Source organism: Morone saxatilis, unplaced genomic scaffold, assembly GCF_004916995.1.
Source record: "Morone saxatilis isolate NCDOM2014 unplaced genomic scaffold, NCSU_SB_2.0 Contig10, whole genome shotgun sequence".
NCBI classification, from domain to species: domain Eukaryota; kingdom Metazoa; phylum Chordata; class Actinopteri; family Moronidae; genus Morone; species Morone saxatilis.
In genome coordinates, this window is record NW_023339652.1 from 7,629,225 (window position 1) to 7,645,153 (window position 15,929).

The following is a 15,929-nucleotide window of genomic DNA, read 5'->3' on the forward strand; positions in this document are numbered from 1 at the left end:
CAATTCAAAAATCTAATACATTTCCCCTCCTCCTCCTCCTCCTCATAGCGGCCTACTTGAACACAGGAATCATCCTGATGAACCAGGGCAACCTGGAGGAGGCCAAACGCACCTTTTTGACCTGTGCAGACATTCCAGATGAGAACTTGAAGGACCCCCACGCCCACAAGAGTTCTGTCACCAGCTGCCTGTACAACCTGGGAAAACTTCTCCATGAACAGGGCCAGCAGGAGGTTAGTGTGTCCAGTTTGTGCTTTTAGGAGCTTTTAAGTTTCGATTATCAGGGTAGGGCCAAAATACTTTTTGTATTGCTTTTCACAACAACTTTATGACCACTTATGATTTAAACCACTTACCACTTATTCCTAATGTAGGGCTAAAAGCTCAACCATTTAGAACTGAACAGGAAACTGTAATTAGTAAAGCCTGTTTTGCACAAAGTAAAAGCCTCATCAATTACAAGGCCTCTATTATGCTGATGCAAAACAAAAACTGGACTTGCTAAGTCTAACTCTTTTCCCTCCCCGACAGGAGGCCCTGTCTATTTATAAGGAAGCGGTACAAAAAATGCCCAGACAGTTTGCACCACACAGCCTTTTCAACATGATGGGTAAGTTACCGTTGGAGCCTGTTTCACCCTGAATCTTTTTGTTTTTGCAATACAGAAACTGAGATTGCACGATTATAAATTCCCTACTTTGGCAACACCTGCTTTGAAATGTTAATCAGTATTTTGATGAGGTAACCATTTGATGCATGTAATTATATTTGCATCCATTATGAAGAGTGTCATGATGACAGTGTAGTCATATGTACTATGGCTTGAGCTTCAGTGATACATTTTAAGTGATTTTCATTTGCCATTTGAAATGTTGGTCTTCCTTTTATATTTTATTTTATATGAGCTTTGAATTGAATTAATCAAATTGACAAAAAAAGGTCAGAGGACATGAACCATCTGTTTCACTCCAACACTGTAGCTCACAAGTATGCGCACCTCTTCCAGAGGACTGAAGCTAATCCGTGTAATGAATCACATCCATCTCTTTGTTATTCTAACACTAATTACATTATTGGAAGCTCATCCTGACGGCATAGTTGAGATTGCAGGGAGATGTCTGCAAGAATTCCTTTGACAAGCTAAATGGGAATAGGAAGTGTGTTTTGTCAGGTGGAGGGGGGGTTTGAAGAAGGGCAGTGTTTGTGATATCCAGTGGATTCTTTATTAAAACTGATGTAATTTTACCCCAGGGGCCAACAGCATGTTCTCAGATCAAACTAAATGTTTTAAGCACAACAACTGTTATTTCAGAGAGGGTGTTTTCCAGATTGAACTACAGTGGAGTATTTATTCAGAATGTGAGGAATGCTGACCCTATGGATAAGAGGCAGAGTTTAAGGAAGTTTATTCGTCTATACCTATTAAAAAATGCTGCAATCTTTTTTTTCTTTTCTTTTTTTTCTTCTTAGAATCAGTGTTAACACTAACTTTTCATTTATGTCCCAGGGCCGGGAGATTCAAATGATAAAAATCAAATTTGTTAATATGAATAAACTTAATAAACTACGAGCAGTACACCAGGGAGCTGAGAGCATAGCAGAATATGGTTTAAACAGGTGGTTCAATTTGTTTGTAGGCTGGGGCAGACTACGACACTCTCCTCCTCCGCACACTGCCACAATCTGCTCCAGACTTAAACCACGAGGATCCCCACCAAAACTTTTCTCAATAAATCATTTTTGAATTAACAAAATGGCGAGCCTAGTGAGAGAAAACTAAAAGCAAAACAAGAGTTCTGTCGTTAATTAACATGCCAGTTATAAAAGTAATGAGTATTTATTATTGAAATGAAATCATTTTTCAGCTGTTAATGTTTCATTTTTGCATTTATTAATAATATTCTTGAAATATCACAATGAAATACATATGCCAGAAAGCCAGCACTCATGGATATAGCTTTTCATTTCTAATATTTCATTAAGTCATTATTATCCTAAAAAAAAAACCACAATCTTGACTCCTGATCTGTGTTCTGTTTCAGGAGAGGCCTACATGAGGCTGAATAGGCTGGAGGAAGCAGGCCACTGGTACAGAGAGTCCCTCAGGACCAAGCCTGACCACGTCCCTGCACACCTCACTTATGGCAAACTCCTGTCTATCATTGTAAGTCCCATTACTGGAGCACACACAAACACACAGGAAAAAGCATGAGGCGAGCCAAAGCTTTATCTTAGTAACGATTGCAGTGGTTAACTACCTGGCAGAGTGTAATTAAAAGGGACCTGAAGTGGCAGAGTGCAGCGATGAATAATGCATATTGAGTGACTTATGGGACATCGGAGCGAGGCGAAGCCATCCTATCGATTCCCCTGCAGCACCTGAAGAACTGTGATAATTTTTATGAGGTACGAGCTTCTGACTCCGAAAGGTGCATCCTAAACAAGCTCTCCTCTCCTGCTCAGACGTCAACAAGAGGAATTATGATGCATTCATGAATATAGCATTTGACCTTTAGCAATACTAGCTGGATGAAAAGGGAATCACACAGCATGAAAGACGGAATTATGACAGAAATGTTATGATAAATAGCTTTTTTGGTGACCTTGGATTGACCCTGAAGCAGGAGCGATGCCAAATAGCTTTAAAAATTAGCTCTATAGTAGCTGCATAAATTCATGTCTGCTGTCTGAAGGTCACAGACGTGAGGGAGTTTTTCTGGTGTGGATGAAAGCTATCCCTCTGTGATTGGATGAGTTCCAGATTATCTGTGTGTTTTCAATCCCTCGCTGTGTGTATCTGTATATACATGCGAGTGTTCGAAGACGTCAAGGGCACACAAGTTTGCCCAACTTCTAGTGTTTTTTTTTTCTGCAGGACAAAACCCACACTTCCTGTCCTCCCACCACCTCTCCCTCACTATCAAAACAAAAACACACTCATGTGACAACAGATGTGTTCACAGCTGAGTCAAGTTTAGATGTAGAGGGGTTGAGCTGTGTGTCCTCTGTAACCTCTCTGGAGATGTTTGACCTCCTCCCTTCAACGGCCTTGGGTGCTGAATAAAGACGCAACCAACCTGCAGTGCCTTACGCACTTGCAGCTGCAACCCTCACAGGCTTTAAACCTGAGTTCTGATCATTTCCCCTCTTTTGCTGAAAGATTTCGAGATATACACAGCGCACACACACACACACACACACCTAAAGCACAGGTTCAGATTAGAGTCGCCCAGTGTGGCTGGACATCTGCTGTGCTCCCTCAGGCTCAGGGCTGCAGATCCATGCATAGGCCCCCCTCCACAACTACAGGGCTTTAGGAACAGGAGATTGGATGGACCCCGGACAATGGGCCAGTGGACAGGCTTATAATGCAATTACTCTCCTTCCTTATTGAATCACTCCATCAGCTACATTTTTGTCCGTCCTGCCGAAGTCAATCGACAATACAGACGCAGGGAGGAGAGGTCAAACTGAAGTCTTGTACCGTGGTTCACCCCAACATGTGCTGTAGTGTTGTTTTTTTTGCTGAAAGTTGATGTGGAGTTGTGCTCCAAGTTTAAAAGTGACCCTCTCCTCCTCCTTTTACAAGTAAATCCACACAATAATAAAGCTGGAATAGTCTTGTACCCATCCACATCCCTCAGCAAAAAACAAGTCCAATTCCTAAAGCCACTAATTTGCCTTATTCTTCCCATGGTCAAAGTACTTTCAAATAAGTGTAGTGTAACATTAGAGCCCCACTGCTGGTCAGAGATCCATGCTGGAGTCAGAGTGGTGTGGTGTGCATTAAGGGAAAGTTGCGGTCAGTCATTGTTAAGCTGATTTATGAATTTAGATACATTTAGCCCTGATGACAACCACTGCCTCTCATGGTTTGAGACCACTCATAATGTACACACAGAGAATTACATATGGTGAAAGTGTGCAGGTATTTCAGACTGGAGAAGTGCATACCCAGCAATAAATCAGTTAAAAAATAATATATCACAAAATAGTTTTTTGATAGTTGTTTATAAACGTGTTTTTTTTTAATTCACCTGAAACCTTTCATAAATCTGCTAAATGATGAAATGTTAACCTCACTGAACCACTTTACTTTCAGTTCTGATGGATGGCTGGGGAAAAGGTTTAATTGAATGCAAAGAGAAAAGAGCCAAAGAAAATGTGAAATAAGCCATCTAGGCCCAATATTCGCTCATTCATATGGAGTGATTGCGGGCATGGGAAAAGGCTAATGAAGCAAACCTAATATGCCCAGTCCTCTCATTTCTTCTTGCATGGCAAGTCCATTGGCAATATGGCAGCAATCAGTGCTGAAGCATGAAACAGAGGAGGTGGAGAAATCGAGCATCATGCACACAGAAGCAATACGTTTCTCAGTTTGGTTGCAGATTCTCACACACACACACACACACATTCATACCTTGGAGGTTTATTTTAAAGGTTCTTATGAGCATTGGTTTCCTGCCGAAACTTAACAGCAGGGTTACTATGCTTCAACTAAAATAACTCAAAGCAGACACAGTAACGTACACGTGATTTTTGTAGCTGTGTGTTTAAATCTGTGTCCACGTATACAATATGCATGTTATATACAATATACAATTTTTCACATTTTTAACTGAGTTTCTGCTAAACCTCATTCAGAAATTAGTATCTATTCCTTTCAAGTCAGTTTTTTGTAAAAAAATAAATAAAAAAAAAACTTGTAGTTTAGGGTGTGTCTTGTGTCATTGCAAGAAACTAAATATACTACATAGATATAACACAATATTACAGGAACTTAAATATCAGGTGTAGTCAATGATTTTCTTCCTTTTTCTTTTAGGGGCAGAAGACCGAAGCAGAGAAGTACTATCTGAGAGCGATTCAACTAGACCCGACAAAAGGAAACTGCTACATGCACTATGGTAAGAAGAGATAGCAAAGGTTTCCCTTCTAACATTTCTAGCAAAACCTGTTTGACAACTCACATTAGAATCATAAGAATATGGATGCTTCTGCTCATAAAAAATGTCTCTTTGTGGTTGACAGAGCTATGAAATATAAGTAATTTTCTACTAAGTATAACATGCCTGATTGCTTGTAATCCAAACCTCTGGCTAGGGTTTACTGTGATGATCAGGCTTTGCTGCAATAAGCTGTTCTCTGGATCATTATTAGGCAGCGGTCATTAGACTCTTTTATCCAAGACCCAAACTTTGTAGCGTCACCCTCAGACCCAGAGTCATTAAATATACAATGTCCTCTTACAATTTATGTTGTAAAGCACCCTGGATCCAAGCTCATAGCTTGTGTAACCTGATAAGAGTTTTAGAAAGAACCAAAGCAGTGTGGTAACCATTTTGAAAGTGTCAAAAGCCCTTCTGTTTTTATCATTTTCCCCCCAAAAAATAATCACAGGGCGTGTTTTAGCAATCCCTGCGCCACAGTAACTAATTTGCGGTGTCATTTAATTCGCTGTTGGTATCAGTGCTGGGAGTGTTGGAGCTGTTTGAGGTTTTGCAGATGGTGCAAGCACACACAAACAGGCATGTATGCTATGTTTATCTGAGTGAGGAGACAGGATCAGAGTACACTGTTTACCATTCGAGTACAACATGATACCACGATCCGCCTGTGCTGCTGTTAATGCAGTATTTCATATCAGTTGGGAGGAGCAGGCTCTCTGCTGCTTTGTGTCGCTATCTTTAGGATATTCATAAGAAATTAAATCTCCACTGTCTCGCTGAAAGCGCCATTGTGCGTTGTCCCTTTCTCCTCTTCCTTATCTCCCCCATTCCTCTTCGTGCTTTCTCTGCACTGGATATCTTGGTGTTTGAGTTTAGTTTGGTCCCTGGCAAGGGGTGGGTTGCTGTCTTTGGACCGAGCTGTTTCCCCTTACACTCCTTTCTCCCTCTCTGCCTATCTGGCTGTTTTCTTCTTTCAATGTTATCTTGTTAGCTTCTTGCTATAGGTGATGTTTATTTGGGCTGGTCCCCCTCCTTTATCGCAAATCTGGCTGCTTTAGCTATCCAGGGTTCACTGGATGAGCTCCAGGTGTGAGTGTGTGAGGAGTGATATCGGCCCACATTATAACACAACGGATGCACACACAAAGACACAGAGAGCGCAAGGAAGAGAGTACACAGAGCGTGGATAGCTAAGACAAGACCCCCTTTCCTGCCATTGTTCACAATAACACATTTTAGTGCAAACTGTCCCTCATACGACCCGGTTCTAAATAGTTCGCTTTGGGGTCTAATAGTTTGTTTTTGGAAGCTGCACTCAATGCAGTCAGCATCCAGCACAAGTAAAGACAACTGAAACACACCTCAGTGGAGCCTCCCCACATTCCCCTTTTTCCTACACTCAGTAACATCTGTGGCCAGGCCCGGCTGTTAATTTATAGCTACTGAGGCAGGCACTTGTGGGTGCCGCACCAGGTGGCCAGACTCCCACAGGAAAACGCATGAAATACCTCCGTCGTATCTGTGTTCTCAAACATCGCAGAGCAAAACAACAAACCTTTCACTGTCTCATTTTTCTCTCGCTGTCTCTGCCTCCTCGCTGCTTCCATTCATCTTCCTTTGTTTCCCCAACGATCTCCATCTTTGTCTGTCAGAGCTTCTCTACAAGCTTTCCCCCCGTCTTTCTTTGCTTTGCCCTCAATACCGCTTCTGTATGTTTGCCACAACATGACACTAAAGATTAAACTGAATAATAGCAAACGAACAAAGCCGCGCCAAATCCTCTATTTGCAAGTAAACAAGTGCGTAAGCCATACTGGTGGCATAGTCTATAGGTAGGCAACAGTGGTAAAACTAACATGCTGACATAAAATCACAATGTTAGCATATGGATATATATACCGTTTACCATCTTAGTTTAACGTCCTAGAATGATAACGTTAGCTGATAATCACATTTTGTGTTCATCCTGAGGGAAGCATGGATGGACTGCTATGAAATGTGGTACAGACATTCAGTAGTTGGCGACCTTTCAATTTAAACCAAAAGTATTTACTTCATAAATAGTGGCCCTAGAGGAAAAGTTAGGGGATCACCAAAGTCATGATGATTCATCATTTAGAAACCATGAGTAAAAGGCATCCATTGAGGTAATGCGGAGCTGTTTTACTGGATAACTCTGACCTGCTGACGTTGCTACAGGAAAAGTCATGGGATCGCCAAATTCAATATCCTCTTGGCACCATGGATATGCGCCAAATTCCATGGCAATTACATCCACCCATCCAACAGATATTTCATAAATAAAAAATGTCAACCTCACGTTCGTCCTAGAGGAAAAACTCTTTGGAGACTGTCAGTATCTGTACAAAATGTGTGATTAATGACTTAATCCGTTCATTAGTTGAGATATTTCATCTCCATCTCAAAAGCCATAATACTAGCATGGCTAAAAAAAACTATAAGTGTCCTTCCTCTGTCCTTTCTCCAGGTCAGTTTCTGCTGGAGCAGTCTCGTCTTGGCGAGGCGGCGGAGATGGCGGAGAGAGCTGCGGAGCTGGACAGCTCAGAGTTTGATGTGGTCTTCAGTGCTGCTCACATGCTCAGGTTGGCTAAACTGCTGATGTACAACAACAGTTTCCCTGCTTGAAAAAGCGCACAGTACAGAAAATTGAATTAGCGTGTATATATTTCAATTAATGTTGAGGTTTTTTAAAATGTGTATTTACAGAATTTGCTGCCATGGTACTTCACCATTTGTGGGTTTATCCTGCACCACAGCCATTTAATAACAATCCTGGAAATATAAAGTATAGCAATGTTATAGAATAGTAAATGTCCTCCCTATGGAAAGAGCTACCATAAAAGCTATTATGTATAACATTTATAAACAGCAGTACAGTTTCAGTCCATCAGAGTGCTGTTTCGGTCCAGGGCTTGTAAAGAAGCCTTTGGAGAATTTTCCCTCTAAGTTTGGCAAGCACATGCACAGACCGCGTATAAGTCTTAAAATGTGTCAAAAGGGACTGCAAATGTCCTCTACTCCCAGCCACTCAAGGAAATATTGGAGCGATGTGCCTTCATTCCTTTTTTGCTCTACATATCTGGAAAAGTCATCACTGCTCTCTAGTATCCATCTGAATGCAACACCACGGTTTGTACAAAAGTTGAAAGTCTCAGGGTTTGGCTGAGGTTCGCTTTCTGGAAACGTAAGAGTAAATCTAAATGACAGATCACTCTGCTGTATTCTGGCCAAACTGGTTATATTCATCTGAGACTGACTGTGACATAAATCCAATCAGATTAGAATTAGGGTTTGATGAATGTGACACACACCTGTCATTAGCTGGATTTAAAACTCAAACTGCTCCACTGATAGCAATGGTTAGCTACAAATCTTGACCATAACCAAGATTATAAATATGACCCCATAAAAATGCATGTGCTTGGCCACTGTCAAATATTGTGTTGGTAATCTGAGATTTATCCAATGAAACAGTTAGGATTAAATAATAATGCGTTTTTCTTTTTGAAAGAAAGAATGACTTATCTTTCCCTCTAACCATTGTTACTTTCCATTAAGCCTGACGTTCTGAGTCTTTTTCTGTATTCTTTATTGACTCTCCAGCACTTGACCAAACAAAACAAAGACAAAGGCCATGCTAGTCAGTTATGAACACCAGTGAACCCTCATACAGTGTTGCATGCATTCTCAAGGCATATTTTACTTGAATCACAGTCTTATAAATATTAATCACCATGTCAGGAAAGAATCGTTTCCTTGACTCTATTAACTTTGGCACAGCAAAGTCCGGTTCATGCACTCTTTGGATAAAATCGTATGTATGGAGCAGATTAACTGTTGCCATTTCATAAACCCAGCTGTGAGATGTAAGAGAGGACTGGTTGGTGAAGTGTTCCTGGCATTATAAAAACATCCATCTCTCTTCATCATACTCTGATAAATAATAAGTAGGGCATAATGGACAGTGAGCTAGTCATCTTCAAGTCATTGCTGCATTATCACAGTTATTACACAGCCAAAAAAATAATCACTTAACAAGGAAAATTTTATTAGAAACTAAAGTATTTTACAAGCTTATAAAAAATTATTTTAACATTGCTGCAGCCGAAGAAGGATCTGTACCATCTGTCTATTATATTACAGTATGGACTCAAAATGAATTATTGCTGGCTAATTAGAAATTAATTAGAAAGGATATTATATCATAATGCAGATAAAAAAGGTTAGATATGAAACAGTTGTTAATAAGTAATAATAATCCTTAGAATTTACTTAAGATTATGTCATAAAAAAAAGCTTTCCCAGGCTGGGGATCGAGATGCTCAAGGGGTCTCGAGATGATTTAACAGAAGCCAACAACAGAAAAAATAAATAAACTGTTACACATATTTTTCCAGAGTATCCTCTAATTGTAAAAAAAAAAATGTTCTGTATACCGTAAACTGTTACTATAAAATGTTATTTCTTCAGGACTTCAGTATGCATACAAACTAATAACGTGAAATAATCCCTTTTTGGCCCCAACTGGTAGACCTTGTTTTGTTTTAAGGGCTCATAAACAAAAAATGATGGGAGCTGCTTGTTTATTAAAAAAAATCACGAAAAATCACAACACATAACAGAGAGATTTTATTGTAAAAGTATAGTATTTAAAACCAGTTTGTTTGAAGATGCAGTAAAGTTTAAATATCCTGTGACCTGACATTATGATTATTGTATTTTGAGAGCTGTTTAAAGAGCAGAGGTAATTAGAATTAGAACCTTATAGATGAATAATGTATAGTGCAACTATCTCACCTTTTCATACAAGACACAACGGTGAGTGAGAAATATATCACCTGTGATGAAACCCAGAGGCAAGAGGTTTTAACTGAATACAATGTACTGTGTGCTTGATTACTGAACATTTCAGTAAGTTAATATAATCTTTACATGCAATGAAGCCAACTATTACAAAGGATTTTACAGCAATTTACACAATTGATGAATGGCTAACTCTGATTACAGTAATTCATGTGCTGTGTAATAATGAATGAATACAATTATAATCAGCAATTTGTATTAGTACAGTGTTATTGATATAAACTGTATTATGTCACATTTTTAGTCCTCTTTCCTCTCCGTTCTTTCTCTTCAGACAGGCCAGTCTAAACGAGGCAGCCGAGAGGCAGTATAAGCGCGCAGCCAGCCTCAGACCAGATGTAAGTACCTGGACTGGTGGGCCTGTTAGCACTTATCATGGAAATGCACACACACGCCTGTACTGTAAATTCAATTTACAACATACTATGTGTTACCCATCATTCTGACATTATGTTGTAGTACTGTTGTTCCTGGCAAACTGTAATGCAACTGAATATAAAATGGAAACTGTGTTTCGTTCATTCCTGCGAATTGGTGCCTCGATGTGCTTATGCCAACACAAAAAAATCCCAAAGAGGAAAGAGTTCAGTGGTTACTGTCGCCTGATATTGAATTCACACATTTGGCTTCAGAGTAATACAAGATCAACGCAATATAGTTAAACAGACAGAGTCCTGTGGGATATCATGTCTCTCAGTGTCAGCACATGCGGTTGAGGAAGTTGAGGGTTATTATATCCTGTTTCTACGTAGTATGAATCATTTACTTCAAAGAAAAGGGGGCATGGACTGGTCTGGTAACCTAGAGTCCTAGGAACCTCTGTGTTGTTAGACAAGACCTAGACAGAGCTTCCTGCAGTCATTTGTCATGTTAGTCTGTTCAGTGACAGTTTGTTCTGTGACTTATGTTGCCCGTACAGAGGGTCAGACTTTCATTTTTCATGCCCTTCACTGGAGTAACTGGCACAACCTTTAGTGTTTTTCCAAATTTTTTTTGTCCGATGTACCTCAACAGCCCTGTCAGATGAACTCAAGTAGGCCTACTCCTTCATTAGCACCACTTGTCATCCAAATGTGTTATTTGAACTAATTTTAATATTATCAAAGCAAAACATTTTCATACAATTGAGCTAATGTTTATGTTCTAGATTCTACTATTGCTTAAAGTGCCAGACGCTGGACCATTTATCCACTAATTTAACTAACTATTTCAACCATTTTCCTGCTATTCGTGTTACTCTAAGGCTAACTTTTTGTAACCATTATTTTAGCTATTTATTTCAACTATTTAGCAATTTCTTTTAGCTAACTGATTCTACTGTTTATCCATTACTATTACTATCTTTACCATGTATCTATCGTAGTACTTTTTAGTACCATTTGTTATACTTTTTAGTTATATTTTGGCTACTTTCCATTTAGCTATAATTAAACCATACTTTTAGCTAACTATTTCAACCATATTTATTACATTTGGCTAATTATTTTAACCATGTGTATTACATTTGGCTGATGACAGTATTTCAATCATATTTATTATATTTGGCTAGCTATTCTAACCATTTATTTATTATTTTTAGCTCAATATTTCAACTATTCATCTATTGTCTTCAGATACCTATTTCAACTGCTTATTTATTACTTTTAGCTAATTATCTTTTATTTTATTCATCTATTACATTCAGCTAACTATTTCAGTGTTTATTCATACTTCAGCCAATTATCTTAGCTAACTTTATTCATACCTGAAGCTAACATACATTAATGCATTAGCCTACTGTTAGCTAACTAAACTCCCTGCTAGCCTTATTGTTTCCATGCATTCTCCATGTTCATTTCTATTTTTTATTTTTTTCAAATTAGCTGAGCTACTCTACAATTTTTACACGTATACTCCCTGGCAACTGCAAAACTACCCCATGGGGAACAAGTACTGGCTTGGAATCACTGTAGCATCTGCCCATTTTCTGCCCATTTTTAGATGCCTGTCTGTTAAACCTTAAACGCTGAGTAAAACCGTAGAAGAAGAGAATGCTGGTTGTCTATTTTAATTTTGAAAACCATGTGTTTTGTCTTTTATTCTGTAAAAAATAATACCTCAAAGCCACAGTCATTATAATTCACAGTCTGGAGGCATTCATGTGCACATTCAGACACACTGAGGGTTCCTCTTGTCATTTGTCACGAGTAAAGCGCCCCTTGTCTTTGACATTTTCCCTGCACACGTCTGCTTAGTGAATGACAGCCTCTCAAATATCAACTTAATCCAACAGCTTTCAGGTCATGAAAGATTCAGCGCTGGCTGTTCGTGCTAAGAAAGAAAATGATTGTGTGCCTCGAGAGAAAAGTGCAAGTAGAGTTTTTCATTTTGCACACACAGACTGTATGCTTTATTTACACCACTCAGATAGAGGTTCCTTTCAAGTATACGGCTGTACTCTGAACTAGAACGGGTGATGTTCACTGACTGTGGAAGCTGGTACTGTAATTCTATGAGTAGGCTAACTATACTACAGTGTGTTCTTTTGTTGTCTTGTTTGGTCCCTGTAAATAAAAGAGGATTATATGGTAGCTCATATTTGAATAACGTTTTTTCTTCTTTACTTTATAGTTGTAATCATGTTAACCTGTAACCTGTGGTTACCGTGGTAACAGCAAGTGTGAAAAAGTCTCGTAATGACCGTTGATTAATGATTAATGATGTGAGTGCTGACAGCGGTGACAAATACATTGCTTTTTTACAATAACCACCACTCAGTGTTTCGCCAGTTGCTTTTAATGTGAAGCAGCAGCAGCAGCAGGATGTCCTATTTGCATTTGCAGTTAATTAATACAGATAGTGAAATGAAAAAATACATTTTCCAACTTTTAATCTTGTGCCCCCAGTATCAAATGCACATTTATGTCTTGTTACATGGCAAACATGTCAAAAAAGGTATTTTTAGATGAATTATTGATCAAAGCAAAGTATCTTTCTGTGTCTTAAAGCATGTCTGGAGGGGATTTTTTTAAGGATTATATCTTTTAAGCCAATATGATATTGGTTTACTGTAGCTTACAGGGCAGGGTGCATCTCAAAAGCTGAAGATCAGAGGCAGATGCTATCTTAAAAAATACGGCATCCAACTTGCTGAAGTTCAAGAGATTACATCCCTTTCATCACTGTGAGCATGTTTCAGAAAAACTGACCCAACTTCAGAAGTTATTTCAGTAAAAATAAAGGGGAAAAAAAATGACTTACTGACTTACTTTCTTGCTGTCTTCCTGGTCACAGAACACATGTGAACAGGGCTCCATTTCTAATGATTTAGCCCAGTCCGCGTATTTAGAATGACTAAGAGACCCTCATTTATCTAACTTAGTACAGTATGTCTCAGCTGCTTGCAAAGCTCCTCAGTGATACAATAGCAGAACATGTGCTTTGGAGCACTTGTAGCTGCTTGATACGTGTACTTGTTGAACTAGGTGAGAAAAACAAACCCAATGAAAAAGGGGTGGCCGTACTGCACTGCAGCTGCTCTCTCTGTAAAACTGCATTAATTAATTCGTTTTGCAGCATCTTGCAGGCCACTACTTGAAATATTCCAGCTCCGTATGCATTCATTTGATACATAAGGTGAGAAAAACAAGCTCCCTTTTCCTAAGGCTAGTCTTTTAACACTGCTTGAGAAGTGGAATGTAAACAAGTGAAATATCAGCGTTGAGAAGAGACGAACAGTTGTGTTTGGGGAGAGAAAATCTGTGAACTAGTTGCCAAGTTGCTAACCATATGTCATGCAAGCGAGGACGCAGGGCTGGGAACAAGGCCAGGTCTGGTGGATGAGGTGCAGACGACTTTTAGGATGAGATTTGGGTGTGTTTGTTAGTTATGGCTTGCTGAGAGTCATGTCTATGACTTGGATTTTGTACGTTTCCACGACTGGTACATGATTCAGGGCCAGATGGTTTCACTTTGCAACTTCAAACGATGGTATTTTATTGAATAAGACTCCAGAAATACACCTATAAATGGGTTTGTAATTCATATTGTAAAAAATGCTTTATGACACACACAAACACACACACACACACACTGTAGCTACCTATTTGTTCCAAGTGGCACTGTTAAAGGACACACACGTTTGTCTTTGACCATGCCTGCTCCTGTGCTGTGAGATTGCATTAGGTCTAATGTAATGCATATTTAATTTTCTTAGCCTTAAGCAAATTTCCTCAGAGTCCTTGTATTTATCCACCATCCATAAAAAAAACCTGGCGAGCTTCCTAAAATGCATGTATGTCTCTCATACTGTCTGTATCAAAAGTAGAACTGAGAAGGGCAAGTTTAAAATAGTTTGTCCAGATAGATAAATCCAAGGTCGACACAGTTGCCACAAGTACAGTAATCCTGTAAATTGACACCCTAAGACCTTAGAACACTATAAGTATGGCACTATGCACCACTCCCTGCCTTCTTTTCTACTGTTCTGACCATTCTCTCGCTGTGCCTTTGCCCTCTCCTAGTACCCGGCTGCTCTGATGAACCTCGGCGCCATCCTCCACCTGAATGGCAAACTTCCTGAAGCGGAGGCAAACTACCTGCGTGCACTACAGCTCAAACCTGACGATGTCATCACCCAGTCCAACCTGCGCAAGCTGTGGAACATCATGGAGCGGCAAGGACTCAGGATTAGGCACGGGCTTGGGATGCAGAAGAGCAACCTTTGAACTGAGAGAGCTGCTGCACTCTTTCTTTAACGATGAGTCCTCATGAGAATGAAGCTCCACAGGATATAAAAGAGCTTGAGGCTGAGAGCTCTTCTCGACGAGACAGGAAAGACAATTTCTTTAGAGTTGTGTGGGGAAGACAGTTTGAGGCTTGGCATGTTTGGGATTCAAGGGTGTAAGAACTCTGCCTTCAACTGAATTCTTCTGAATTCCTTGCTGTATGGTGGCTCAGATGACTAACGTCACCTTTTTATTATTGCGTTTTATAAAATGATACTCAGTCGCTAAATGATGCGCTGAAGGCAAATAACTGCAACGTCCAAAAGAAGATTGAGAACAAAGGTCTCAAAGGTCAGCTGATCATTATTTCCCTATCATTAAAAACGTGGGTATGTTTTAAAGCACTTAATTTGAATGAAGATGTATTTAAATAATAATTTCTGCAAAATGCGTTTTGAAGTTGTCAGCACTATATTGTCCTTAATGATGCCGGCTGGTTTGTATTAAAGGGGAACGCCACCGATTTGACTCATTAAGTCTGTTTACAGGTCTTGAGGAGTACTTAATGTGTTATGTGAAAAAAGTTGTACAGAGCCTTTCACCTCTCCATAGGGAGTCTGATAAATTGCCTCAAGTGATGTCACTTGAGTCTGAAGAGGGCTGAAGACTACACGTTTGAAATTGATGAAAATCTTGGGGTGTGGCGTTAGAAAGAAGTTACCAGACCTCTGATGCCCGCTCCTCATCTCCGCCGCAAGCTAGCGGCTTGAAGCTACATTAGCCGCATTACTGGCACAACACACCCGGATCTCTGTCCGAACTGCAGGTGGTCGAGTTGCATTGTGGGTCACGAAGGTCCCATGATTTGACAGGGAAGCAGAACGTGTGGAATAAAACAAGATGACATCTCCGTCTGATCTGATTTTCTTTTAAACACCACGAGTTACTAAATCAGTGGAACACTCTTAAAAAATTAAAACCCTGATTAATTACCCTCAGGGTGCTCTCACCTTCAACTTGTACTCTTAACTTAATATTAAAAGCATGACAGTGCTAAGACATCTTCAGGTACCACCATCTAATACAGTTGTATAGTAAACTGCTCAAACCAATTAAAAGAACAAGCATAATACATAGCCAATCACATCCTGTCCGAGTCACTGAAGATTGTTTGCAGCTGGTGCATTTTAAACACTTGTGACTGTAAGAATGAAAACAGATCATGAGAAAACTCCTCAGCGGTGCCAAAGCTTGTACTGAGTCTTTACGCCTCTCGTGCCAAGCAAGAACTGTTCTCACGTACGTGTTGTGTTCTTTGTGTCAAATGAAGGCGTTTCATTTCATGTGATCAAACGATCGAACTTAATTTATTAATACATGTTATTTT

At 39.6% G+C, this 15,929-nt stretch overlaps 1 protein-coding gene across 1 annotated transcript in view; it reads left to right on the forward strand.

The window, feature by feature from the left end:
- Positions 1-15,923, forward strand: part of tmtc2a (transmembrane O-mannosyltransferase targeting cadherins 2a) — a 56,634-nt gene extending 40,711 nt beyond the window's left edge. The window contains exons 6-12 of the mRNA XM_035677593.1: positions 49-233; positions 532-610; positions 2,043-2,164; positions 4,829-4,910; positions 7,441-7,555; positions 10,111-10,174; positions 14,339-15,923. Coding sequence (XP_035533486.1) covers positions 49-233; positions 532-610; positions 2,043-2,164; positions 4,829-4,910; positions 7,441-7,555; positions 10,111-10,174; positions 14,339-14,542 — 851 coding nt within the window. The 3' untranslated portion in view covers positions 14,543-15,923. The remainder of the gene's footprint in view (positions 1-48; positions 234-531; positions 611-2,042; positions 2,165-4,828; positions 4,911-7,440; positions 7,556-10,110; positions 10,175-14,338) is intronic.
- The last annotated feature ends 6 nt before the right edge of the window (positions 15,924-15,929 follow it).